This window comes from Ictidomys tridecemlineatus, chromosome 1 (assembly GCF_052094955.1).
Source record: "Ictidomys tridecemlineatus isolate mIctTri1 chromosome 1, mIctTri1.hap1, whole genome shotgun sequence".
In the NCBI taxonomy this organism is placed as follows: Eukaryota; Metazoa; Chordata; class Mammalia; order Rodentia; family Sciuridae; genus Ictidomys; species Ictidomys tridecemlineatus.
Genome location: NC_135477.1, coordinates 186,036,546 through 186,063,675, shown reverse-complemented (window position 1 = coordinate 186,063,675; position 27,130 = coordinate 186,036,546). Strand labels below are relative to the sequence as shown.

The window sequence follows — 27,130 nt, the reverse complement described above, 5'->3', positions numbered from 1 at the left end:
GAGATTGAACATTTAAGTACATTTTCAATTCATTTCTGACTTGTGGCTTCAGAATTTTTCCATTTCCTTTACTTTACAATTTCTATATAATTGTTGGTACTTTCACTTTTTCTAGGTATAATTTTTCTCTTTTGCTTTCTTAGTATTTTTCCTTTAGATTTTTGAATGTATTTAAAGCAATGGATATTAAATCATTGTCTAGTAAATCTGGAGTTGGTGTGTTTAGTATTTGGAGATGTGTATTGTTCCTTTAACTAGACACATTTCCCTGTTTCTTTGTGTGTCATATGATCTTTTATTGACAAGGGGGCTTTTTATAAGACATCAACTATATTCTGCCATTTAAGGCTGGTTCTATGTGTGCTAGAAACATCATTGATCTGAAGGCTCACTGAGACGCATCTTTACTCAGCTTGTGTCTTCCCTTCCCTGTACATGTGTCTCCCCACAATCCTCCCAAGGTCATGGATGCTTTTATATGTATTCACTTTCCTGTGATTCTTATCTATTCTTTTTCATAGTGACTGAATGCTCTTTTATGTTCGTTGGCCTAAAATATCTTGCCCCAACATATCTGCAGGTCTCTCTCCTTTGATCTTTCATTCCCATGGTGCCTGCCACAGAAATTGGCAATTTCCAACTTTGGGAAACAATTTTGCTGCTATTGCTCTTTAAAATCTGAGTCAAGTGATATGGAAATAGCTCCTATGATGTCCTACAAATAGGACAGACTGCATCAAATTCTGTCCCTTTCCCTCCATCCCAAGGGAGGAAATTGAGAATAGGACTACTTTCTCTTGTATGTTATGATGTATAAATGTGATAAAGATTTAAAAGGAAAAAAAAGAATATGAAAAGACGTTACAAATTTCCCTACTAACTGGATGTGAGTTTTCGTTGATTGGACATCCAGAGGGTTCATATGGGTCATTGAAGAATGTCTATAGTTCTCAAAAGACTAGCCAATCTATAGATTTTCAATATTTTCATGAGGATTGGTGGTTTGTTACTGCCTAACCCACGATCTTGCTGACTTCCTATAATTTTGGCTAAAGGAGGGTTTTCCTGGTGTTTGTATTCCATAAGAGAATACCTAATTTTGTGTAATGTCTAAAGAAAGAAGAATATTTGACCATTTTGATGGCTGGGAAGTGCAAACATCATGGTACCACCATTGAATATAGTAAAACAATGGATAATCAAAAAGAGAACTGGCCATGTGAAGAAGGGGCACTGTGTGAGCCAGGAGGCATGAGGACAGGGAGGAAGTCATTGGTCACACTTTACAAAAACTTGGTCTGACAGGAACGGATCTAGTCCTATCAGAGCCACACTAGTCTCTCAGATGGTGCTGCTCCCTTGTGGAGCCATTCAAGGCCTCACCACCTCAGGACTGTTCTTGTTCCATATTTTTTATTGGTGCATTACAGTGGTAAATAATGAAACTCATTGTTCCTATTCATACATGTGCACATACAATATAATATGCCTTCATCACTCCCCACTTTTCCACATTCCCCTCTCCTCCTCTCTCCACTGGACACTTTCCTATACTCTACTGTCTCTCTGTAATTTTTCTGAGGTCCACCCCACACACATTTTTGTCCTTTGTAGCTTTCACATCTGAGATCATATATATGACTCTGGACTTTATGCGTTTGGCTTATTTTTCTCCATCTAATTTTCTCAAGCTCCATTTATTTTTCTGCAAATGACATAATTTCATGCTTCTTTATGACTAAATAAAAAATGTGTATTACCACATATTCTGTATCCATTCATCCACGGACAGACATCTGCATTGTTTGCATAGTTTGGCTCTTATGAATTGTGCTACTAAGAACATGGGTATGCATCTATCAGTACAGTATGCTGACTTTAATGCTTTAGGGTAAACACCAACCATACTGTTAAACTGGGGACCTTCCTCTAGCACATAAAACCTTAAAGGAAATACTCAAAAGACATTCAAAACAGAGCATTATATGTGTTTAATTATAATATGGAAATGAATAAGAAGTAACAGCAATGTAGATGGTATTTGATAAGCACAAGACAAACCCAGCATCTTTCATTTTTTAAAAAAATTTAATTCTACATAAGAGTTTTACTTGTGCATTGTTGAATATAAAGAATGGTCATTGTGGTGTGTAGCTGGTAAAGCAAGTGAATATGAAGATGTTAACCTGAGATAAACCCATATGGAGATTGTAGTCTGAGCTTTAATTCTGCTCACTGTTGTTCCCACAACTTCCCGCAACACATCTTCTGGATGCAATATCTAAATGTCTTTTTTTTTTTCTGGAATTCATACATATATGTTCAAAGGAGCTGGAAGTTCAATTGAGATTGTAGCCCTCTCAGTCTTTGCCCTTAGTAATTCCTGTGATCTCATCCTCAGGGTGAAGAGAGATTGCTGTTCCAGTCCTGGGGAAACTGGGCATGTGGAAGACAGGCACTGTCTTAGAATCCTAGGTACACATTGTATTGGGCTCTATATTCAGTCATCTCTTCTTTTTGCAGATTAATCTCCAATTTGCTGTGTGTGTGTGTGTGTGTGTGTGTGTGTGTGTAGTCATTTATCTGTATATGAGTCATTGTGGATCCCCCATTTTATTTAGAAGTTTGGTAGAATATTCTACTGATGTTCGTAAGTGAGTTTCTTCCCTGTATACTTTTATATATTGGATGTCATCTGGTCTCATTGGGATATCAGGATTCTATAGTCACATTTAATGTGTGAAGAAAGCTTTCCAATATACTGTCATGTGCAACAACACACCTAGTGCCTGTAATTTTTGAAGGAAAATCATTTGATGAAGCTCTATCACCACTGGACTGGAGCCATGGACTTAGGACATGGGATACTTCTGGCTGTCAGTCATTATCTTCAGTTGCTTTTTCTCCTGTTTTCATCTGTTGTTGCACCAGATGGATTTTTTCCAGTAAAAATATAGTTTACTTTTTAAAAATCTTAGTCTGAACAATTTTGTAGTTTTCTTCTATGAACTTTTATCTCTACTCTTTGGTTACACCTGATAATTTTTTTTCCACTTAATTTCCATTAGTCCTTTAATTTTCATGTATTTTTGCAAAGGTAATATTTAATATAATTGCACATTCTTTAAGGGTATAAAATGCTGTCATTTTAAATATTTGATTTTTCCATATTTATTTCACTGTTTGAAAATATAAACATAAGTGTCAAATGGAATATGTAGTTAATGACTGGGCTATATGTGAAAATAGAGCCCTGATCACTGGTGCACAGGAAGCCAGCCTGCTGAAGACCAGTCCTGTAGAGAGACACCACCCCTATAGGGGCATGGGCACCCAGCACAGGGCCTCACCTTCCCCTGCTCCCTGGGACCATGCTTTCTCACAGGAGTGCTCCAGGAGCTCCTATTTTTCTTTAGTTTTTATTTTCTGCTCAGGGAGATTATGTGGGAAGACATTAATTAAAACCACACAGAGCACCCAGAGAAGAATCTGCATAAATATATTCAGTGCAACGGTGGCTTCAGCTGCAGTGTCTGCACAGCAGTAGGTCCCCAGTCAATGACAGTTGAGGGGTGACTAACATCATTTGCTGAGGGCCCCTTCCTGGCACTTGAATTATTGATATAAGATTTATAGAGACACTGGGCTTGCTTGTTTCTAAACACTGGGGCATGAGCTTGTCACTTGGACCTCTGGGTAAAATGAGAGGCCAAGAGTAAATGGTGACCCCTATAAAATCAAGCAACCTGCACAGTCTCAAACCACTGCTTAGAAATTTGCTTAGTGGAGATTTAGACACCAAGAAAGTCTAGGCCAATGCCAAGCTCAGCTCGTGCCCCATTCTGTTCATCATCAGGGTGTGCACTTTCCTCTGGGGAGGGGCAGCTCCTCATGCTTGTCAGTGGGTTACAAGGGCCTTGGTTGATGCAGGTTTGAGGATAGGACTTCTGCTTTTCTTCAAACTTTCTGGGTAAACAAATTCTGAATCCTTTGAATTCAGGATACACATGCTCATCGTCATTTATATGATCAACATATTTGCTGCAATCTTTACATCCTAGGCATTGTGTAGGTAGGGAAATTATAACATGCATTAATATTAAAAAATTATTTCAAAAAGTAAAATAAAATTTCAGTCACTTAAAAGAGAAATTTGCAATATGAGAAAAAATGTCAACATAAAATTTTTAAAAATCAAGATTTTGTTATTGTACCTATAGGTTCATGAGTGGACTTCACATGAACATTATAGTCTACATCAAAATCAGTATTTAGCTGCAAGGAAATTTAAAGTTTCACAACGGTGTCATGGAATGGATTGCTTGAGAAGGAATTAGTATTATGTGCAATGTATTATAAATGCAATTTATTATAGGTTATTTGGCAGAGATTTTTCAGATATTTAGAAACAGGAGATAGGAAGAGATGTCTTGGACCATGCAGCATGAGGCCAGCTCTGGCCAGGATGGGCCACACTAGTGGTGCCAATGGGTGCCCACGTGCAGCTGACACTGTGTAGGAAATGGTTATTTAGGAGAAAGCATATTTTCCTCAACTTTAGTGGGGAGCAGGCTGGAGCTCAACTTTAGTTCTTTCTTTATATTATTTAAAAGATCTGAAGTCTACATTGATCAAAAGTTTATTTTGTATGTAACTCACAGTTTTCTCCTTGTAAAATATTGAAGATAAAAAGTATATGCTTTATATTCAATTTATCATCTTAAACTTAAACAACTCAAACAAGATGCTATACTTACGATCCACATGTTCTGTGTAATTGAACTAGGGTAACACATGGAAGCTTTTTTTAAAAAAAAAATTTACTTGGACACAATATCTTTATTTACTTATTTTTATGTGGTGCTGATGATCAAACCCAGGGCCTCGCATGTGCTAGGTGAGCACTCTACGGCTGAGCCACAACTCCAGCCCCCACATGGAAGCTTAAAGTGTAATGCTGTGTCTTGAATAAGCATAATGGAAACATGATGTAATGTAATATATATTAATTTCTGTTTAATACCTTAAATTACTTAGTTTCTCTTATTTGCTATAAAATGCATCATCATTTGATACATTTTATTCATACAGCGTGTGTCTTCATAGGGAATTTCACAACTGTGCATACTTATTGTTGGCTTCCAAAATGCAATAAATGTATGTCTCAAAGTAATGATAGGATTTCCATGGGATTTTTCTAAACTATTAAATTGAAAGCCTAAACTATGATCTTATGTACGTCTCATCTGGAAAACCTGCTAGGGTTAAAAGATTTTCAGACTCTATAGATCACTAGCTCACCCCTATGCACAACACTGGTAAGATGTGCTGACTGAGTAACCTGAGGTCCCTGAGGTCCGTGCTGCCCCTTGGTGAGTGGCCAGGTGCCCAGGGACACAGTGCATGGAGACGGGAAGGGGCCAGCCCTACAAACCCTGGGACTGAGGCTGCAGTGAATCAGAACTGACCTGAGCACCGAGGCTTAGAGCAACCTGTGGCATCTCCAGAGAGACAAAGTGAGGAGGCAGCAGGAGGGAAAGAAAACAGACCCTCGGGTCCTCATTGGCTTCCATTTGACACTGAGTGAGCAAAGCATCGAGTGCTGAAGACGGACACAGAGAGATACTAGGGTGTGTTAACACACACTGTGTTCAGCAGCATTGAATATGATTCCACGATGAGCATGAGCAGCTGTACATATGATAATGAACCAACATCTGAGGTGCAATGTGAAGCCTACAATGAATCCAGTAATGGCCAAACCGCGCCTAAACTGACCTACTATGGATCTAAAGATGATGAAGTTCTCCATCTATGTTTAACTTTCTTTCTGCACCAAGGATATGAGTGACTGATAATAGTGGTTAAAAGTGGCCTACAGCACCACTCAAAGTCAAAGTAAACAATATTCTGCTATTTTGTGTAGTTGAATTAAATTTACTTTGGTTGATACATTAAAAGGACATTGTACATATTCTGAGGCACCATGTGATGTGTGCATTCCTTAACATTGCATAATGTTTAATCAGGATGGACACATCTATTCCTGAAATATTTGCCATTTGTTTGTAGTGAAAACTTCCAAAATCTTTCTTCCAGGTTTTAGAAATAGACCCTCCAGCGCTGTCATCGATAGTCACTGCAGAGTAGCAGGGCAGATCTTTGCTCCTGTGTAACTGCACCCACTGACCACCCTGGGCCACCCTCCTTCCTCCCACCCGACTCTCCATCCTCTGCTGACCACCCTGCAGCTCTGCACTCAGTGAAGCAGCTGTTTTTATTCCAAGTGTGAGGGCGCTGGGCAGCGCTCGCTTCTCTGGGTCTGGCTACTTCACCAAGCACAATGACCTCCAGCTTCACCCATGCTGCCACAGACTGCAGATTCTTGTCTTTCTGAGGCTCAGTTTTATTCTGTATATAAATGTACCAGCACTGTCATCCACTCATCATACATTTGGTGACACTGAGGACTGAACTTGAGTGCACTCTCCACTGAGCTGTGCAACAGGCCCCCAACCTTTGCATTTTTAATTGTGACTCAAGGTCTTACTAGGTTTCCCAGGCTGGCCTTGTGTCTTCTATCCTCATTCCTCAACTTACCTGGATGTTGGAATTGGAGGCCGCACCTCCTTGGCCTGCCCATGTCTCAAGTGTTTGGTGGACACTCTGGCATCCATTTCTAGGATTCCCTGAATGGAACTGCAGGACAGTGGTCCTGCTGACCTCCTTCTGCACCCTCATGTCATTTCCTTTGCGTAGGTACTCAGCAGCAAGTCTGCTACAATAAATTAAGAAAAGTGAATTGTTTTAATATAGCCATTACTTTTGCACAAAAATTTTTAAAGAAATTCTTCTAATTTACCACAACACAAAATTGTGTATTGTTGTGACCAGGGGGCATTGCCAGTGCACATGCCCCCTATAGTGGTGGGAAAGCTGCCTGTGTGTGAAGAACGTGACTCCAGGTCACACCTGACTCCTGATCAATTGGTATTTAACATATGCTCTTCAGCTGGAGAGATACTTTATTTACTAGGTGTTGTTTTGCATCTTAAGGTACAAGAAATGACTCAGGAAACAATTGCTACAAAGGCAAAGATACAAAACAACAGCATCAAGAGTGTCCTTCCGTGTGAGCGAGGTCCAGACCTCCTGCCCATTTACCAGGAGACTTTGAGGTCACCCAGGGCACGTTTCCTCTTTGGCTTTCAATCAGTGACACCAGAGAGTCCACAGCCTTAGTTGAGTAAGACATTTAAACAACTAACTTTAAAATATCCGAACCCAAGATATATGATTTCATCCAAGAAGCGGAAGACAAGAGAGCATGATGGGAAGAGGGACAGACCCCCAGTACCCCCCTGGCAGTTCTCCTGGACTGCAGTGTATCAGACCAGGTCCCCCTTCAGTGATAACCCATCAGTGTCTTTCACTCCAGTTGGATCACGATCAGCACCAAGGTTGCAGTAACCCTGAATCAAGAACAGGCCAGCTTAGAGCAGCCCGGGACATGCATAAACATGGAGAGGGCTCTGCTCTATCTGTGGAGGAACAGGAGGATGTACTGCTTTGTCAGGAGCTTCCCGGTGACCAGCTTCTCCAATCCTGCCTTCATGGCCTTGTTCCTCAGGCTGTAGATGACGGGGTTGAGGGATGGGAGCAGCACAACATAGACCACAGAGAGCACCAGGTGAGTGGAGGAGGAGGGCCCTAGGAGAGGCTTCAGGTAAGCAGTGAAGGCAGTGGAGAGGAGAAGCACTACCACTGCCAGGTGGGGGAGGAAGGTGGAGTAGGCTTTGGCCCTCCCTGCTGTGGACGGGATCTGCCTGACGATGGAGAAGATGAAGACGTAGGAGACGAGGATGCAGGCAAAGCAGCAGTGTCCAGGATGGCACTTATGAAGATGAGCACGACTTCTGCAGTCACGTTCTGGGAGCAAGAAATAGCCAACAGCTGCGGAATGTCACAGAAGAACTGTTGAATTTGACAGTTTCCACAGTAAGAAAAGGAAAAGGTGCTCACAGTGTGCATGGCACATACAAAGCCACTGCTGAGCCAGGACAGAGTGACCATCTGCACACAGGTGACCCTGCTCATGATGGCTTCCTAGTGCAGGGGATGGCAGATGGCAGCATAGCGGTCCATGGACATCACTGTGAGGAGACTCAGCTCTGCAAATGCAGAGAAAGGAACCAGGAAGACCTGGACTACACAGCCGAGAAAAGAGATGGAGTGGCAGCGGGTGACAGAGTTGGTGACAGCTTGGGGCACCACAGCAGAAATGAGGCAGATATTCCTCAGGAAGAAGTACATGGGCAAATGGAGGCCCGGGTCCAGGGAGGTGATGGTGATGGTGAGGCCATTCCCCACCAGGGCAGCCAGGTAGGCTGCGGCGAGAGCCCCAGCTTGGAGGAGCTGAAGGCTGCATGGGCCAGGGAAACCCAGGAGAAGGAAGCCCATGAGCCCTGACGTTCTGTTCATTCTTGATGAAATGTTCTGCAATAAAAGGGCAAGTTGGGTGGAAAGATCAGGCTTGATATTTGTTTCTATTTAATGTGTGTGTGTGTTGTGTGTGTGTGTGTGTGTGTGTGTGTGTGTGTGTGTGTGTGTGTGTGACAGAGAGAGAGAGAGAGAGAGATTGGCAGGAAAGGGGATTCAATGTTGGCTTTAACAATAAAGTTTTTCTATAAAATTCCAGTTGATTGATCACATTTTCCATGGTGTCTTATCATGTTTTCTGAGTTTTTCTTCACAAAGTCTGAATGTCCTAATGGAATGCAGCATCACACAGACACTGTCACAGGAGCAGGGCCAAGCAGCCCGGGCCTCCAGAGAATGGTCCTGCTGAAGTGTGAGGAGTGAAGACAAGGATGTGCACTGTCCAATACTCACGTGTCCACTACTCACGTGTCCACTACTCACGTGTGAGGAGTGAAGACAAGGATGTGCACTGTCTGCTACTCACGTGTACACTTATTTCCCAGTCAATGGACTTTGATTCTGAATATTCTTCCACTGTGTCAGTTTCTGTAACAATGTGTGTGTTTCTGTCTTCTCTGTGTGAATGTGCTTTCCTCCTCCTTTAACTTTCCCGAGTCCATTTGGTCACCTTGGTGACTGATTAAATGTCTTAACCCAGATCCTGCCCTTGGCTTTTGTTTCCTCACCTTTCTTCTCATGTTTCATGTTCTTTTATTTTCCTGATTTTTGTTTCTTTCTTTTTTTCTTTGGAGGGACAGCTGTAGCCTGCATTTTGAGACTTATATTTCTACAAAAATACGTAGGCGATAGAGGCAGAAATTCCTGCCAGGCTTTAATTTAAATGCTGATTCCCAGCATCCTAATCTGTCACAAAACCAACAATAATAACTGTTCATGAATGATACTGTACCACTTAAGGTCACTGTTACTTGGTTCTTTTTAGTGGTCACATATTGGCAATTTAAACAAATATTATTAATCTCACCATTATTTTCTATCATGTCTTACTCTCTTCCTCATAAGTGAATTAAAATTTCCCTTATATTTTCAATAATCTATTCATTGATTACAGTGTTGTCAGTATCCTGTTTTGCATGATGAGATTGTTGATTATTGCTTTGAATATTGCTATATTCTTAAGCCAAAATTCTACAATAAAGTGGAGTCTTTGAAATAAATCCTGAGTTCATGTTTCAGAAATTAGCATAGAAAATATTGTTTTATGCCCTGTCATCTGTATTAAGGAGACTAGGTTTAGAGATCTTAAAATTGACGTCTAATCACCCAAAAAACATTTCTTATTAGGACATTGGATAAGAATTTTCTCTAGACCTATGAAAGTCTTATGAAAATTACAGTCAGCCATAGTTTAAGGAAAAATCGGAACTCACTGAAGACCTTGTCCTGAAGGATGTGGGAGCAGTTCAAAGCTCTTGCAGGCTCTGGGGAACTTACTGGTGGTGGTGCAGAGGCTGTGGCTTCCCTCACTTCTGGGGGTGTGGAGCCCTGAGCTGCCTGCTGCCTGCACTGTCAACAGGGCTGTGGAGAGGAGTGAGCACCAGGAGGAGGGTGGGGGTTATGTCTTGCCCTGACCCGAAGGTTGAGTTTGGCATGGGTCCAGAGGGAGATGCTGCCTCTACTGTGACTGTCACCCTTTTCCCCCCAGTGGCTGAGGGACACACCTGGCTGTCCCTGATGTGGCCACAGTGCCTCTCCCCTGACAGCCCTCTCAAGGAGCAGCTTCCCACCCTGGAGTAGGATCCAGAGAGGCCAGTGAGGCCCGGGGACTCCATCAGTCACTGAGGTTCCTGTGGGAGAGACCAGGGACGAGGTCTCCCCAGGGCTGCTGTGAAGTTCAGGTCTACCTTCACCAGGCTGTCTGTGGCCACGGCCTTGCTTTCTCTGCAAATCCAGAGAGACTAGCCAGCCTTCTTTAATGGAATCACTACCCTGTTTCCATGGCAGTAGTGACATACTTTTTCAAAACCAATTCCCTTTTCATGAGTAGGTTAATTTCTGGCTCTCGGTTCTGATCCACTGTCCAAATGACCCAGATTTTCTAAGTCCTGTGCTATTTTAGTTATGTACAGCTCTGTGGTAGGGTTAGAAATAAGGTCTTACGCTTTCCCTGATTTTGTAAGTTTTGCTCATTATTTCCTTTGTCTCTGTGTGTGTGTGTGTGTGTGTGTGTGTGTGTTTGCACATGATTTTTAAAATGGTTTATTCTCTGTGAAAAAGTTTATACAGTGATTTCATTAAATCCGCAGACCTTTGGTTGTGTATATAATATAATGTACTTATTCTTCCAATGAAAATTTTTAATTCTCAGTAACTTCTTTAACCTCCTGGTTGAATTTATCACTACATATTGCTTTGTACCCATTATAAATGGGTTATTTATCTTCATTTTTATGATAGTTTGCTGTTTGGTTACAGCATACTTCAACTTTTTGAATGCTTATTTTGTATTTGTCAACTTTATTGAAAGTGCTATATCAATTTAGCAATTTATGTGTGTGTGTGTGCGCGCGTGTGCGTGAATTCTATATATTACCTGTGTCCTCAGCAAACAATGAGAATTTTTATTCTCTCTGTCCTATGTGGATGCATATTCTTGCTTTATCTCACCTGCTTGTTCTGCAGTCTTTCAATACCTTGCTGGGTAGAAGTTTCAGGAAGGTGCCTTCAGGCCTCTTTTGAAACTTCCCAAAGATTCCTCCCCTTTGCACATTGCTGGTCTGAGCAGAGGTTGTGGTTCTTCTGTCCTGGCCTGGGGCAAGTGCATGAGCCTGTGGTTCCTTTCCTCACTCCAGGACTCCTCCTCTGCCCCTCAGCATGCATTCCTTCATGCTGCTTTCCTGTAGGGCTTTGTGTCCTGCAAAAGGGCGTGAGCTCTCCCCTTCAGTGCTGATTGCATTAATTTGGGTTTTCTTTCTTTCTACTTGTTAATCAACCTATAGATGTGTTGGTTTTGTTTCTTTTTCAAAAACATACTTATTTTTATTAATATTTTGTATTTCTGTTATTTCTGCTTTGATATCTTTTTCTTTCTCTTCTTTTTCTCTCTGAAACCCTCTAGTCCTCTTCTTTATTTCCCCTGCTAACTTTGGAATGAGTTAGTCTATTGATTTCCTAGGTACTTGAGATACTCTTTTTTACAATTTTTATACTTTCATTTTTTTTCCTTGTAAATTGTCTTCTTAGTTTGCTTTGGAGGTACCCCATATTTTGGCATGATGCTTTTCCATTTTTATCCATCTCACGGTATTTAGACTTGGCTTTTACTGTTTTATCAACCTACTAGGTGTTCAGAAGTGTATTTTAAGATTTCTCTGTATTTTCATTTGTGATTTTCCAAATTCCTTCCTGTCCTCAGTTTCTGCTCTCATGCCACTGTGGTTCAAAGGAAACCACATATTATTGTAATCTTCCTGAACTTGTTCCTGTGCCGTGCCCTAACATGCAACCTGCCTTCCAGAATGTTCTGTCTGTGCTTGAGGAGAAGGTGTGCTCTATTGCTCTGCCATGGCACGACCTCTCCATGTTTGCTAGGCCCACTTGGCCTGAAGTGTTTTTCCAATCTAGTATTTTTCTGTTGATTTACTGGCAGTGTGACCTGTGCATATTTTAAATTGAGGTGCTCAGTTCCCATGCTGTCAAGGAACTAATCTTTCCTGCCTTCCCATCCCTGATGTGTGTTTCCCTGCATGGGTGTGTGACATGATGTGTGCTGGGTGTTACATCCTCTTGAGGAGCTGAAGGCGTGTCATTACTGGACTTTGCCTCTGCCTGTTCTTAGCGTCTGGCTGAGGTGTGTACAGCTGCCCTTGCTCTCTTTGGCCTTCATAACATACAACACCCTCTCTGTGCTATTGCCTCACTCTGTCCTCACAGTGAGGTGAGTCTTCAGGAGGCAGCTCATAATTAAACTTCATGGTTTCATAAATTCAGCCCCTCTGTTCAGGTTGCAGAACTAAATCCACTTACACTCAAGGAATCATTGACAGGAGAGGACTGATTTCTAACATTGACCCTCTCTTCTTGCCTGCCTGCAGTTTGATATTTCTGTCCTGGTAACCTTTGCATGTTTTACATTCCTTCCTACTGAAGGTATTTGCTTTGAGGTTACTATGAGGTTTCAGTGGAACCTCATATTGTTCTAACAATTGCCTACAAGCTGATAACCACTTAATTTGATTGTAAACCAATCTGCACTATCTCCTATCCCACATCTTATATTTTAAAATAACAAAATTATGGCAATACTTGTTATCGAACTAGGGGCACTTTACCACGGACTCATATCCCCATTGCTTTTTTTAAAAAAATTTATGTTTTGAGTCGGGCTCACTAAATTATCCATAGTGGCCTCAAACTTGTGACATTCCTCCCTAGCTCCCAAGTAGCTCATTACACACACCACAGGCTCAGCTGTGTGCTTCTCTCTCTTATTTTTATTCTACAGGACAAATTTATTTAGCACCACTCAAGAAACACCCTCTTTGGCAAAGTAGAGACAGCTGAGAGACTTTAATTTGTGGAATTTATTAATGCACATACATACATACACCTGTGTATGTACATAGGTAAATCTCTAAAACGTCTGCATACCTAAGCATCTCCCCTCCTAGAATCTGATAGACCCTCCACATGAGCTCCTGTTATGCAGCCATTTAAACTCCTGCATTATCAACCTCTACCATGTATTTTATTAAAAATTATTTTATTAACTGGCATTTCCATGTTTTCCAGGAATTGTTCTGTTTCAATGTCTTTCAAATTTCCCAAGGTGCCCCTAGAAATTCTCAGGCCATAGTATCTATAAATAAAATATCCAGGGAGTGGTACCAGGACAACTGTCTAGAGAGCTCCAATCCCGTTATCTCATTTTCTCTGCTGGTGTGAAGTAAGGTCAGTACTTGTTATTTAATAGACATGCAGAAGAACCAGCCAACTCCCCCCATGTCCAGCCTTCTCCTCCCTAGGACTTGCTGACCTGCTGATGAGGAAGTTCTGCTCTGCCCTCACCTGGATGTGTCTACATACAAAAAGTAAGTCTTGCTCCGTGCGAGATCTGATTAACTGAGACAAAACCTCATGGTTGCCTCACTGCAAGTGATGTCTTTAGGTTGTCTTTCATTGATTATAGAATGTTGCAGGGCTAGAGATTAGACAGACTCTGATAAAATGGGTATAATGGGTATACTATCTTTATTTTACAACCACTCAGAGCTCAAATTCACTGCTGCATCTGCACACCAGCTATGCACAAGCACAACACACCTACTTCTAGTTTACCAGTCTTTTATATTCCAGATGGGAATCACTGCTAATTCCTATTTCTGCAGCTGTTTAAATGATTTCATCTCTGTTATGGAATGTTGAAAGCATCAAATGGCTCTTCCAGTGTAAAGATGAGAATAAAGATTCACATGTGTTTCACTATCATGATCTTCTTGAAGATGTCCACAAATGACCCTGTTTTAGGCTCCCAAGTTTTTAGGAATTATGACCTAATGCACACTGCCTCTAATAAACACACCTCAGAAGTTGGGGACAAACTTGCTTAATGTGCACCTCTGACTGCTGTAGTAGAATGAGGTCTCACTGGGGAAGCATGGGGTGAACCTGTCTCCAGAAAACCCCAAATGTGTAGAGAAAAGATATGAAGTGCTCACACTTAGTGATCATAGATAATGCACCAGCTGCTTTTAGAGAACTGCCCTTGAAGACATAGAATTCTGTTTAGCAGGAGATTATCTACAAGTACATTGGACACTCGAGACATCATAACCATGAAGACACTGGAGGGCTGAAGTTCTTGAATGACTGGCTATGGTCTAGGCAGAGATGGTCTTTCTGTGTGGTTTGTGGTCAGCAGATAGTCTTTGTGGGGATATTTGAAAAAAAAAAGAAGAAAGGAATTCAAAGACTGATTGTGCCTGCCCTTGTAAAGCTGAAGTGGGTACAGGGTGGAAGGCAGCCTGAGTTGTCTGAACGGGGCAATGGGCTATCATAGGAGGACAGGAAAGATGAATTCAGGCAGGACGGTGGCAGGTGGGATTCCAGGGACAACAACAGCAGTGGCCCCATAAGAAGAATGTGCCTCTGCTCTGAGCAGCTTCAGTTCAGGGCCACCTGCCTGCCCTCTCCAACACCTAGCAGCACTCTGAAAAAAAGTGCAGATTCCCGAAAGTGCAGATTCCCGAAAGTGCAGGAACATGAGGTGTTCCCCTCTGTTTCAAACTATTATTTCAAATGTGTTTTTCATGATTTATTATGTGCTAATGGAAACAGTGCTTTCTCTTTTGCAATTACATACACATTGAAGCAGAAAGGCAGGTCAAACTGCTATTAACCCTTGGGAACAAATGCATTCATGGGCCAGGGAAAGCAGTAGCATGCTCCCATAAAACATTGCTTCCATTGGTTGGCATCCTCTAGAAAGCAGAGTATGTGAGGACCCTGGGTTAATGCTTAATTTTGTTAACAAAGAGATTGATGTTTTACTCTTTAGAAGGCACAAGTTTTCATGTTGGAAATTCTCCCCAACACAAATCTTAATTTCCAGAGCTTCTTATATTTGCAAATATCTGAACTTCACTGACTCCTGGTGAGACCCACTGTACTCTGCTCTCCTCGATGTAAAGTTGGTTAAAAGGTTTGGTCATCCACCCAAGAACACATCCCACACTCAGGAGTTGACATCTCTCTCTTCCCTTATCCAGGGGTGGCCTCTATCATCCAGGGTTCCTCAGGTCCTCCTGGGATGAGGGAGGACTGGGGAGGTGGTTCAGGGAGGGAGAAAAGGGACATCTTGTCCCCAGCTCTGCTGGACTAGCCTCAGCCCAGGTGCACAGTCACTCTCCCCTGCTCCTTGAACCTTGAAGCAGGAGCCACAGACTTGCCTGATGTCTCTTACTTGAGCTGGTATGGGCATCCTGCTGACCACTGCTGAATCCCTGACCAGCCAAGAGCTCATACCCTTCTGGTTTCCCCCGGGGATCTTGCTGCTCACTCATACACACACTACTCCTTGAATTACTTTTCCTTGCATCTGACAGAGAATTATGTGACTAGCTGCATCAGGAATTCCAAGTAAGAGAAGACCCTGGGGTACCTCCCACATACAATAGGTATTCTAGTGTTTGAACTCTGAGCAAGTTGCCATTTCCCAAGTATTGCACAGATATCTCTGTCCTAAGGAAAATTCCAGCACTGCCTCCAACAGATTCCCAGAATTGTAACTCAAGCAGCATCCTCACCTGTATCAATGCTTTTTAGTGTTCTCCAAGTCCAGATCTACCTACCCACTGACCATTGGGAGGAGGACCAACTGTTCTCTTTCAATTCTTACTAATTTTGAATACTGAGGGGAGCTGTGGGAATCAGAGATGGGGTCGTGACCTTGGCTCTGCAGTTCTGCAGCATATAGGGAATGTCTTCTCTAGACTTTGGGTAAATTGGGGAAGGAAGGGCTCAGAGCAGCAGATGAGCTTCTACCAGGCAATAGTATTCAATAACTGTCTCAAGCATATTTCATCCTGGGGTTATGATGACTGCACGGTTCTTGACTGTCCTATGTAGGGGGTTGCACACTCACACAGCTGGAAATACTAGAGCTAGCTCCTGCAGAACCATGTCTAAAGCCGAGTGTGTTAAGGGTAACTTCCACCAGGTTGCACTCAGGCTGCTCCCTCCTTTATTCTCCGCTGAGCACAGACTGCACATAGGGAAAGAGGCCTGTCTTACTCTGGAGGATCAGGCCCGCAGAGGAAGAAGACAGCAAGTAGGAAACAGACACTAACCAGACCCCTAGGAGCAGGAATTTGGTGCACACACCTGGGCTCAGGGCTTAAGTTCCTGCATTCAGTCAAAGACAGTTTCCCTGGGTCCTAGCAGAGCTGTTTTATAAAAGATCCCACAAAATTGAATTTTATGTATTCTAATTTCAATATGTTCATTGTGTTCAACTTGACTTCAGTGTGTTTGAGGATAGGAAGCAATTCTAGGACTCCTCCACAGGAGGTGACAGTGGAGAAAAGTTTGCATGGATGTATTTAAATTTTATTGAATGTTGGAATAAACTTAAATTTCCTAACTTTAACCAACTTCCAAAGTGAATAAGAATTTCCTATGAAAGTGTTGTTGATGGGCAGCTGTCAGAGCTTTGTCATAGGGCCTGGCTGGAAGAGTTAAGCCTTGAGTCAGGATTCTCAGTCACTCAGGTGAGGAGGCCTGGGAGTAAGAATGGGCCTGCATGAGGAGGTGAGCTGTGGCCACTCCCCAGCACCTTCCTGCTGCTGCATGACAGCAAGTGTCCTGTCCTGTCTAAAAAATGAGGCTTGAGGGACATCATCCCCCACTGGGGTTAGGAGCCAGAACTTCACTATGGCACTGCTTGACACATCTATGCAGAGAAAAGCAGCTGTTTAAAAACATGTTTGAACCTTAGAGTTGCTAGGTACGTGTTTTTGATCTTCCCTTGTTTGTAAAATATATCCATGTTAACTAAATATGCTATTCTGTAGTAAGTACAGTCTATAAGATTTTGTGAATTATATTAAATATTCCATATTTTAAATTAAATTAATAAACTATATATGTAAGACTTTCCTTTCAGAAATTTGACACTAATATTTTTACTAAATAATTTTAATGATTTTATTGGTGCATTATAGTTATACATGATAGTAGGTTTTATTTTGAAATATTAGTATGTGCATGAAACTAAACTGCCACCTTTCAGCCCCTTGTACTTCCCCTTCCCCTCCCCTTTCCTATTCTCTGACCTCCTTCCTGTTGTATTGGACTTCTTTCTATTTATTTGTTGTTTTTTAAATTAACAGTGGGCAGATAAACCTAAGGGTGGCCTTCCCTGGGGGTTTACACATGTGCACAGAATTTTGGTGAATTTCAAAAATTTCAGAATTTGGTGAATTTCATTGCTCAGCTCCTCCTCTCCCACTGTCTTCCCTTCTTGAGGTCCACTCTTTCCCCTATTCCTTATTTTGTTCCAACCCACATAAGAGAGAAAACATTCCACCCTTGGTTTTCTTACTCTGGCTTATTTCACTCAGCATGAAGTTCTCCACCTCCATCCCTTTTCTCTACCTCCATCCAACTACCAGTAAATGACATCATTTCATTCTTCTTGGTGGCTGAGCAAACTCAGCCATATTAGTCCACATTTTCTATACCATTCATGTCTTCACAGGCTCCTGGGCCGATCCCCTATCTTGGCTCTTGGGAGTCATGCTGTAAACGTGGATGGATGTGACTGTGTCACTATACTAGGCCAATTTTAGTTCTTTTGAGTGATTCCTCAGAATAATCAAATTTCCTGGATTATGATTCTCATACAAGCTGCTTCTAGGATGTTTTGCATTAAGAGAAGATGAACCTCTGTAGACAAAGACCTCCCTGGACATATTCCCAGCTGACCTCCTCTTAGCTATCTGTGGCCACTGCATCTGAACACAATTTCAGAGGGGGAGAAATGTCCATTCAGACCAGAGTGACCCACTTCATCCTCAGGGGCTTCTCAGACATCCCAGAATGGAGGCCAGTAGTCATTGTCTCTTTCCTGTTGGTCTATGCCTTTGGCCTCCTAGGCAACATGTCCATCATCACAGCTGTGCTTAGAGACAGCCACCTCCACACACCCATGTACTTCTTCCTGAAGAATTTGTGTTTTCTGGACCTGAGCTACACCTCGGTCACCATCCCCAAGGCACTGGCTACCACACTACAGGGCCCTGGGGTCATTTCCTACCTCGAGTGTGTAGCTCAGCTTTACATGTTTTTCACACTTGCTTCAGCTGAGTGCTTTCTGCTCACAGCCATGGCTTATGATCGGTGTGTGGCCATCTACAGGCCCCTGCTCTATGGGACCATCATGAGCCATGGACGGTGCTGGGCACTGGTGGTCCTGGCCTGGGTGGGCGGGACCCTCGGGTGGGCGGGACCCTCGGGTGGGCGGGACCCTCTATTCAGCCTTCCACACCGTCAACACCTTTTCCGTGCTCTTCTGTGGGCCTAAAGTAGTGGAGCACTTCTTCTGCGACATCCCCGCTCTCATGAGGCTCTCCTGTGCTATCTTCCACCCCAGGGAGGAGGTGGGCTTTGCCATGAGCAGCTGCATCGTCTTGAGCTCCTTCGCCCTCAAGGTCCTTTCCTACATCCGCATCCTCTCCACCCTCCTGCGGATGCCCTCGGGGGACGGCCGCTGGAAGGCCTTGTCTACCTGCTCCTCCCACCTGATCACTGTCCTCCTGTTTTACCGCAGTGGAAGCTTCACCTGCCTGAGGTCTGCGTCTCAGTACTCCCCCATCCAGGGTTGCCTGGCATCCATCTTTTATTTCATCCTCACCCCTTCCTTGAACCTCGTCATCTACTCTCTGAGGAACCGAGACATGAAGGTCGCACTGCAGAGGCTGAGCTGCCAGCGGAGTCTAAGCGCTGGGTGCTGCACAGCTGGCCTTGGTCCAGGTGTCTGATGCCCAGGGGGTGCAGACAACCTCATCCATCCCTCCTCTGCCCTCCTGCTGAGTCTCCCCCTGCCCACGTCCCCACCCACCACCTGCTGGTTCTCCTCCCTCCCCAGAAGGTCCTTCACTTCAATGGTTTTACATACAGTTCCACCACAGAAACACAATTTTTTTTTTTGCAAATCTTGATTTCTTCAGATTGTACCATAAAAATCATTTTTAAATAATTCTTCTTCCATTCAGTATATCTGTAAGAATTCATGTTTTTTTCCCCTCTGATCTTTTCTTAAAGAGTATTCTCAAATCTTTATCATCACTCTCATGCTATTGCCCCTAATCATGAATTTCCATCTTTCTCTTGACATCATTTCCCTGAGTATAACATGAGGACCACATTTTTAACCTGTCTACAATCTACTTATTCCTTTCCTTCTATTTCAAACTGCCTGACCATTCCTGATTCTACTATTCAGCCTATCCTATGATTAGACATCCAAAGTGTAGAACCCATTCTCATTTCACCTTTATCCTTCTAAAGGATATAGTTGTCTACAGTCAATATGTCCTCAATTCAGTGGCTTCCCCAGCACCCTTTTTTCCTAAAGAAAGAACAGGTTAAGGAGGTCAGTGGGTGGCCTTGGTGCTGAAGCAGGACTCTGTCCTTCTCCACTACCATTGTTTTATATGGTTTTCCTTTTGGGAAATCTTTAGAATTCCATCCCTGGTGCAGAATTAAACTACTCTTTTGGTTCCTCTTCCTGCTGTCTTCTTTCTTCATCATACATAACATACCAGGTTACCTTTTAAGAAAAAAAAAATCTTTTTAAAATTTATTGTTTCTTTTTAGTGGTACATGACAGTAGAATCCATTTGATGTTATTATACAAGGTTGGAATATCTATTATTCTAGTTAGGATCTCATTTCTGTGGATGTACAAGATGGTGAATTCACTGTGTTGTTTTCATGTGTGTACAGGGCAAATTGTGTCAGACTCATTCCACTGTCTTTCCTTTTCCTATCCCCCTCCCTTCCCTCCATTCTCCATTGTCTATTTTATTGTACTTCTCTTCTGCCCCTCACCCCCCTATTCATTGTGTGTTTACTACTCACATATCAGAGAAAATATTTGACATTTTTTTGGGGGGGGCTTGGCTTATTTCACTTAACATGACAGTCTTCAGATCCATCCATTTACCAGAAAATACCGTAATTTCATTGTCTTTAAGGGTGAATGATATTCCATTGTGTACCAGAATTTCTTTCTCCATTCATCTTTTGGTTCCATAGTTCAGCTATTGTGATTTGAGCTGTTATAAAAAAAATTGATGTGGTTGTATCACTGTAGATTGCTGATTTTAAATCCGTTGAGTATATACCATGGAGTGGGATAACTGAGTCAAATGGGTCCCATTCTAAATTTTCTGAGGAATCTCCATACAGCTTTCCGGATGGGTCAAATCAATTTTCAGTCCCATCAGCAATGTATGAGTGAATCTATTCCTCCACATCCTCACCAATATTTACTGTACTTACTTGTATTCTTAATATTATTTCCATTGTGATTGGAGTGAGATGGAATATCAGTGTAGTTTTAATTGACATTTATCTAGTTGTTAGAGATGTTGAACATTTTTTCATATATTTATTGACCACCTGTATTTCTTCTTCCATGAAGTGTCTGTTCAGTTCCTTAAACACATGGATATTACATGCTCCTATAGTAACAAAAATCCTTCAGGAACTCTTGCCACGTCTATTCTGAAACATCAAGATTTTTAGCATGATTTCCATGACCTTTCATCTTCTGAAGCACATTTACATCGTGCTCTCTCGGCTGCCCTGAACACACCCCACACTGAAGGCACCAGGACTGCTTCTGCATTCTCATCCTCTGTGAATAGCACCATATGGAGCAATCAGAACTTGGACTTTCAATATCACTTCTTCTCTTCTAAGCAAGTGCTAATTTGCAGCAGTCAGCAGGGCATGATTGACATCCAGATATCATCTTATCTCCTGGTTCTGAGACATAGTCACGTATTTCATGTGGAACCAACATCTGGGCATTAAAAAATATAAAATGTTCAAAGATCCAAACCCTCACCCGTACTTTCAGGTCTTAGGTCTTTGATTAATTTCAGGTTGATTTTTGTCCATGGTGAGAGATAAACATCTGTCATTCTTTACATTGACTGTGTGATTTTCCCAGCACAACTGGTTGAAGAGACTCTGCTTTCCCACTCACGTTCTTGGTGCATTTGACAAACACCTGTTGGCATGGATTCCTGTTGCACCACCCTTGCTCTCTACTGTTTTTTTTTCCTGTTGTGTGAATACTGGAGACCATGGCCATCACTCCTGGTTCCCACAGCTTGTCACCCAGGTGGCCACTTCCATCTCCTCCAGATTTCAGAACCCGTCATGTGGACACTCCAGTGGCTCCATGGCATGCTTTGTGTTGGCCACCTCTAGTGTCTTCCTGTGGTGGCCATCCATTCACTGTCCATCAGTGCTCCACTGGATTTTAGGTTCTGAGTCAAAGGTTTACCCGGCAGTCATGATGTGTAGTTCCACTTCTGAGGAGAGGTCCCTCGCTGCCATGACCTCACCTCATGCATGACAACACTGAGGCTGACATCCACTAAGTGCTTATATCCTGGTACTCACTGCTCTATCAGGGCATGACTTGTAGCACACTTTTTCCTCCTGATTTCTGATTTAGGCCACTCTCCTTATCTGATCTTTTCTTTATGATCATAGTCACACTTTGTATTCAGCCATGATGTTTTCTCCTTGTAACTGAATGTAACTGTTATAAATTTTAAAAGGATGAGAATTCATGGTCATTTATTACCTGAAGCATATTAGAATATGGAAAGTACTCTACATTGTCAAATCTTACTTGCCCACTTAAACTGAAAAGAGAAGTAACAAAAAGAAATGGTGCACTGAATTTTCTCTGAATTAAAACAGCAAACACAAACCAAAACACTAATGTTTAATTCCTCCTAAATTATAATATTTTTATCATTAGTCACCGGTTATATAATCCTGCATAGTTGTATAAACACCATTTTCCCATCTATGAGGTGGAATTTCTCATTATTACCTCAAGAAATTATTATGAAAATTAGGATTTTATATTTAAAAAATCCTTAGGAAGCATGTGAATGTAGCATGGATTTTCATCATCTAGTTTTTTTGCAGGTGCTAATTGACTAAGAGATCAGTCTGCAGGGTTTAGAAGATGGCTATTTTAGTTTTATAAAAGGTGCACAGTGTCAATATGAAGGAGAATAAGTCCACTAAAAAGAAGAATTGGAGTTTTAGAGACATGTGTAGGCTCAGCCTGAGAGTGTTAAGGAATGTGACTGTGAAAAGATCAAATAACTCAATGCGATCTCTTGGGTGAAAAAATTAAGGGAAAATGAAGAAGAGAAGCCAGGGGTGGTGGTGCAGTCCTGTAATCCCAGCAGCTCAAGAGGCTGAGGCAAGAGGATTGATATTTCAAAGCCAGCCCCAGCAAAAGCCAGGCCCTAAGCAACTCAGTGAGACCTTGTCTCTAAATAAAAAACAAAATAGGGCTGGGGTTGTGTGGCTCAGTGGTCCAGTGCCCCTGAGTTCAATTCCTAGTACAAAAAAAAAGTCAGAAAGAAGAGAAAAATTAAAAAGCATATATGAAAGAATTAAAAACATTGTAGATGTTGAATTAATTCTTTCAATAATTACTTTAAATATAAATGTTCAAAACAGAACACTTAAAAGATGAAAATTATCAGAGTTGATTATAAAAATCAACTATATGCTACTTATTAAAAAAATCATTTTAAATATAAAGATATTGGTAGATTAAAAGTAAAGAAATGGAGAGAGAACCTCCATGCTGAAACTAAACAAAAGAAATTGGGCAGTTGTGTTGAGTTCAGACAAGGACTTTTGGAACAATGATAGTAATTAGGAAGAATAACAGAATTAGATATATGAAACAGGTCATTTTGCAAAGAAGATGTAAAATTCCTTAATATGTTTACCCCAGACACAAGGACATCAAAAATTACTGAAATTCCAGGAGAAATAGACACATTCACAATTTTATTGGGAGATTTCAACACCCTTATGTCAGTTATTAATAAATTCAGCAGACAAAATAATCCAATACAGATCTGAAAAACACTATTGACCACATTAATCAAATCAACATTTACAGACTATGTTGACTGACGTCAAAAGAAATTGTAGTCTATACAAATTCACATAGTGCCATCTTTGAGATGGAGCATGGTCTGAGTCCTAAGCAATCAATGAAAGACTAGGTTTGGGGGGTCATCCCTCAACCACATAAAGGGTGCACAGGGTGAACCCATGGACAACATGGTACTGAGCAGGAAAACAGAAAGAAGTTTCTCCAGAGGCAGGAATAGGGCAGGGCTGTCCACTCTTACCACCTCTATTTAATATGGTACTTAACATTTCAGGCAGAACAGTAGGGCAAGAGAAAGACACACACAGGAAAGGAGGAAGTGACTTTAGTCCCGCTTCCAGATGACATGAGTCATTAGACAGCCCTGAGGTTCCACTAAAAGACAGGTGAAGGTGATAAGCCCTGCAGAGCAGGAAGTCAAGATCAGCACATAAAACCCAGTAGCTTTGCTGTACAACCCAAGTTGACCTGTTGGAAAAAGACCTGGGGGAAATAATCCCATTCATCATAGCCACAAAAATAGCTAGAAATTAACCTCACCAAGGAAGCAAAAGACCTCTGCAATGGCAGGATCCATCCTAGAACACCTGAAGAACTAGACAAAACACAAGTAGAAAAGTAACAACAAAAAAACAAGTAATTTAATTTAAAAAAATGAGCAAATGCATGGCATGTTGAATCCCACTGTGAGTATAATTATGATGCACCAATAAAAATTTGATATAATTTTTAATTAAATTTAGTTGTAATTAAAAAAACAAGTGGGCAAATAATCTAGACACTTACAAAAGAAGTATAAATGGCCAATAAATATATGAAAATAGCTAAATGTTTTTAGTCATTGGAAATATGTGAATAAAACTACATTGAGATTCCTTCTCACAACAGTCAGAATAGCTTTAATCAAAACAACCAAGCAAACAAGGATGCTGGTGGGATGTGGACACAGAGGAGTCAGTGGCCCCATGCTCTGCTGGGGAATGGAAGTCAGCACAGCCACTGTGGGGAGATGTCAATTACAGGCAAAGTTGATTGTACATTGTACATTGTACATCTAGAGGTGACCCCTCTAGACCTAGCAAAAGGATGATGCAATCAAACCACAGAATATCCCCATCACCCCTAATGTTGCCCAGTGGGAATGTCCAGCTAACTTTCCCAGCCCAAGGTGACCAGTGTTCTGATTTCTGTCCCCAGAAGCATGCTCAGCCCATCCTGGAGCACTGGATGAATGGCATCAGGAATATGCTGTCTTTCTTTGGGGCTTGTTTATTGCTGTGCCTGTGAAATTGGGTCTGTTGTGGCAGTTTGATTTTGTTTGTTTTGCCAGTTTGTTTATCCAGGATAAACTAGGATGGACACTAGTCTCTGTTTACAAAGCTGCTGTGGATATTTACATACAAGCAAAGCTTTTTAGGATCAGTTTTCATATTATTTATAAATACATAGAAATGGAATTTATTAGGACATTGAATTAACTTTAGAGAAACTGCTGCCATCCACTCATGGAAGCAATGTCTGAAAACACATTCTACAAGTTTGCCAGCATTTTTCTACTTTGCTGTTTACACCTGCCCTGAACATCACATCTTGATAACTGTAACACTAGCATTTCCCATGGTGTGACCATGGTCCCTGCCTCAGCCTCCCAGGGAGCTGGGATTACAGGTGTGCCACCACATCTGGCTAAGAAGTATATGTTTAAAATGTACATTTCATATCCTGAGAGCATGCAAGTTTCACCAGAGATTAAAATATTATTTTGATCTTTTCACACAGCATGTTCATGGATTTTTGGGGGGGTTGTGATTTTTCCATGTTCAAATTAACTGATTTCTACTGGCATCTTTAATTATTTGGACTCATGTACCTTGATCTTTGTGAAACCCTTTGGAAACATTAAGTAATACCCAATTTCTCAGTGACTTGCTTCTTAATAAATGCAAATATCTGGGAAATCCCTTGTCCCTCCTGATCAAGAGAGTCACAGCCTTTGGGACAGGAGTCTCCTGTGTTTCTCCTTTGCTAGCAAAGCAATACTTCTTTCTTCATTTTCTCAAAATAAATAAATGAATGCAAATATCTGGAACCAGGCATATCCATAGTAAATTTTACTACATGTTTTCCTCTGCCCATTCACATCTTCATAATGGAGTTAAGAATGGAGTTTACTTCTGAAATTACCATGAAGCTGTTTGTTTACTAGTTGGGAAGCATCACACTTTAATTAATCCTTTGAAGTCTGTTTTTTGGATAATCTCTAGTATATGTCACAGACTTGACTCTAATAAAATAAGAGTAGTAATTCTCTAAAATCTAAAATTGATATGATGGGTGGTGATACGCAGATATAATCCAACATATTTAGAGAGACATGAATATTATAAAATCCACTCATATTTACTATTTTAGATCTATAAATAAAAGTCAAATGATCAGGTTCTTAGATGCTGTAAAGAAAGCTGCTAAATTCTGCACTAACTGCTAACTACTCTCTACTCCAATATATACACACCCACTCAAAAGAAAATGGTTTTATATATATATATATAATATTTATATAATATATAATATTTATATATATGTATACATATACAAATACATATAAATATTTATATTATATATATAAAGTCACAACATTTTGAGGACTAGATATCATTGAAAATATTTTTGTTAAATTAAAAATAATCTCAGATGCTTACTACATCATTATTTTTCATGTACATTGGAATTCTTGACCAATGCAATCCAATTAAAACACTAGGCTTATAAAAAATATGAGTCCTGACCAATATGATTCTGCAACATGTACACTCTTAAAAATGAAATTGTATCCCATCTATGTATGATATATCAAAGTGCTTAAGTATATTCTACTATCATATATAACTAATTTAAATAAATAAATTAAAATATGAGTCCTGAAAACTGAAAATCATTGCCAAATTTTTAAAGAGAGAGAGAGAATTTTTTAATATTTATTTTTCAGTTTTCAGTGGACACAACATCTTTATTTTATTTTTATGTGGTGCTGAGGATCGAACCCAGCACCCCAAGCATGCCAGGTGAGCATGTTACAGCTTGAGCCACATCCTCAGTCCGATTGTCAAATTTTAATATGCGACAATATATATATATCTACTTACTGCAATATATTTATGTTTGAATGGCCATAAAATTTGAAAATCCAAATGATCCAACAACAACAACAAAAACTATCAAAACTAGCATTAAATAAATTTATCATTACTTTTTCATGAGTCAGGACATATTCTCATCATATCCAGTAGAATAAATCTTGACACATATATATGAGTTTCATGTGACACTTGAGAAAGTGTAAAGTTTGTAGAAATTAGAATATAGTATTGCTTACAATGTCTAGAGCCCTAAAACTGAATCACACACTCAAAATATCTTTGATGTTTTTGCTAGGATCGTCTCATTCATGAACTCTAGCTACACAAACATGAAGTGCTAACATGGTGATGAAGTCATACGTAGACACTGCAGTCCCACAGTGAGGTGGATAGAGACATTTAGCTGGGTTTGGCTTCTCATTTCTGGAAGATTCAGTACAAATTACTCTGGTGTTTGGCCCAGAGCACTTTCCTGTTATCAGATCAATTAAGCCAGAATCATTATTTGCCTCTGTATGTAGGAAAGGGCCTGGGTGACAGGGTTGATGTCATGCTTACCCTCACATCCCAGGGTTGTGTGTGTATGTGTGAGTCTGTGTGTGTGTGTGTGTGTGTGTGTGTGTGTGTCTGCGTGTATGTGTCTCTGTGTGTGTGAGACAACTTTTTGCCTCATAGCTATACTAAAATAATTCAGATTTAAATAATGGAATAAAAAGATAAATATTTTAAAATATATATAATAAATGGTGCCAGGATGCTACAGCTAACACAGCATCCAGAACAATTGGGGATGGCTGCTTTATTTTCATATCACAAG

The 27,130-nt window shown here is 41.0% G+C and overlaps 1 protein-coding gene and 1 pseudogene across 1 annotated transcript; one reads left to right on the top strand and one right to left on the bottom strand.

Moving 5' to 3' along the window:
* Nucleotides 1–6,126: 6,126 nt before the first annotated feature.
* LOC144367233 (olfactory receptor 14A16-like) lies at nucleotides 6,127–8,460 on the bottom strand (annotated as a pseudogene).
* A 9,520-nt stretch (nucleotides 8,461–17,980) lies between these two features.
* Nucleotides 17,981–18,980, top strand: LOC101970336 (olfactory receptor 14I1). Its single transcript, XM_005342756.2, has 2 exons — nucleotides 17,981–18,419; nucleotides 18,454–18,980. Exons 1-2 carry the CDS (start codon nucleotides 17,981–17,983, stop codon nucleotides 18,978–18,980), a joined length of 966 nt encoding a protein of 321 aa, XP_005342813.2.
* Nucleotides 18,981–27,130: the final 8,150 nt, after the last annotated feature.